Source organism: Cervus canadensis, chromosome 4 (assembly GCF_019320065.1).
Source record: "Cervus canadensis isolate Bull #8, Minnesota chromosome 4, ASM1932006v1, whole genome shotgun sequence".
NCBI lineage: Eukaryota > Metazoa > Chordata > Mammalia > Artiodactyla > Cervidae > Cervus > Cervus canadensis.
In genome coordinates, this window is record NC_057389.1 from 96029218 (window position 1) to 96030854 (window position 1637).

The window sequence follows — 1637 nt, forward strand, 5'->3', positions numbered from 1 at the left end:
TTTGCAATAACGAGTTCATGATCTGAGCCACAGTCAGCTCCTGGTCTTGTTTTTGCTGACTGTATAGAGCTTTTCCATCTTTGACTGAAAATAATATAATCAATCTGATTCAGCATTGAGCATCTGGTGATGCCCATGTATACAGTCATCCCTTGTGTTGTTGGAAGAGGGTGTTTTATGACCAGTGCATTCTCTTGGCAAAACTCTGTTAGCCTTTGCCCTGCTTCATTTTGTACTCCAAGGCCTATTACTATTCTGTTTTCCATCTCTTTAATTTTGTCATTTTGAAAGTGTTATATAAATGGAATCATATAGTATGTAACCTATAGCCTTTTGATACTAACTTATTTTCACTCAGTATAATTCTGTTCTGAGTGTATTGAAAGCTCATTTCTTTCCATTGCTGAATAGTATTCCATGGTGTTAATGCCCCATGTCCAAGGGCAAATGAGAAGCCCCAACAAGATGATAGGAGGGGCTCTTTCCCTGCCGCCGTGGCTCGGGTGCATTCAAGATTCAGCTCCACCCATAACCCATTGCCATGGCCGAGGATGACATTGCTGCTGGAGGTGTAATGGACGTTAATACTGCTCAGCAAGAGCTGCTGAAGACCGCCCTCATCCACGATGGCTTAGCACGTGGAATTCGCGAAGCTGTGAAAGCTTTAGACAAGTGCCAAGCCCATCTGTGTGTGCTTGCATCCAACTGTGATGAGCCTATGTATGTCAAGTTGGTGGAGGCCCTTTGTGCTGAGCATCAAATCAACCTGATTAAGGTTGATGACAACAAGAAACTAGGGGAATGGTCAGGCCTCTATAAAATTGACAGAGAGGGAAAACCCCATAAAGTGGTTGGTTGCAGTTGTGTGGTAGTTAAGGAATATGGCAAAGAATCTCAGGCCAAGGATGTCATCAAGGAGTACTTCAAATGCAAGAAATGATTAAATAAAAAATTGAGCTCTTGTTTTTCAAAAAAAAAGATGATAGGAGGGACAAAATCATGTTTAGAATCAAGCCCCATACCCACCAGAGATGCTCAGATGGCTCAAACAAAGCTTTGTGCACACTAGGACCCAGAGACCCCACAGAGACTGAGCCAGACCTGCCTTTGAGTGTTTGAGTATCTCCTGCAGAGGCATGAGTCAGCAGTGGCCAGCCATGGGGACATGGGCTCTGGCTGCAGTAGACCTGGGTCATGCAGTGTGTGGCATAAGCCCTCTTGGAGGAGGTTACCACTTGCCCCACCATAGAGCCACTGAGCAGAAGACCCACAAACCACAGAACAATTATACCAAAGAAATTCTCACACTGTTAAGAAAGTTCTAGGACCCACAATAGATTTCCCAACCTGGGGATCTGGCAAAAGGACTGACAACTCCCAGGGAATTCTCTTTGGAGGCCAGTGAGATTTGATTACAGAACTTCCACAGGATGGGAAACAGATTTGAATTACATGTTTGTTTGTATAAACAAAGTACAAAACTTTGTGCACACCAGAAGCCAAGAGACAGGAGCAGTGTCCCCACAAGAGACTGAGCCAGACTTTCCTGTGAGTGTCCAGGAGTCTCTGGTGGAGTCTTGGGTCGACAGTGGCCTGCTGCAGGGTCCAGTCACTGAATACAACATTGTGCGCACAAG

General features: G+C 45.0%; 1 protein-coding gene across 1 annotated transcript; it reads left to right on the forward strand.

Moving 5' to 3' along the window:
- Nucleotides 1–483: 483 nt before the first annotated feature.
- On the forward strand, nucleotides 484–978 carry LOC122439325 (40S ribosomal protein S12-like). Its single transcript, XM_043464403.1, has one exon. The coding sequence runs from the start codon at nucleotides 542–544 to the stop codon at nucleotides 938–940; it is 399 nt and encodes a 132-aa protein (XP_043320338.1). The 5' UTR covers nucleotides 484–541; the 3' UTR covers nucleotides 941–978.
- Nucleotides 979–1637: the final 659 nt, after the last annotated feature.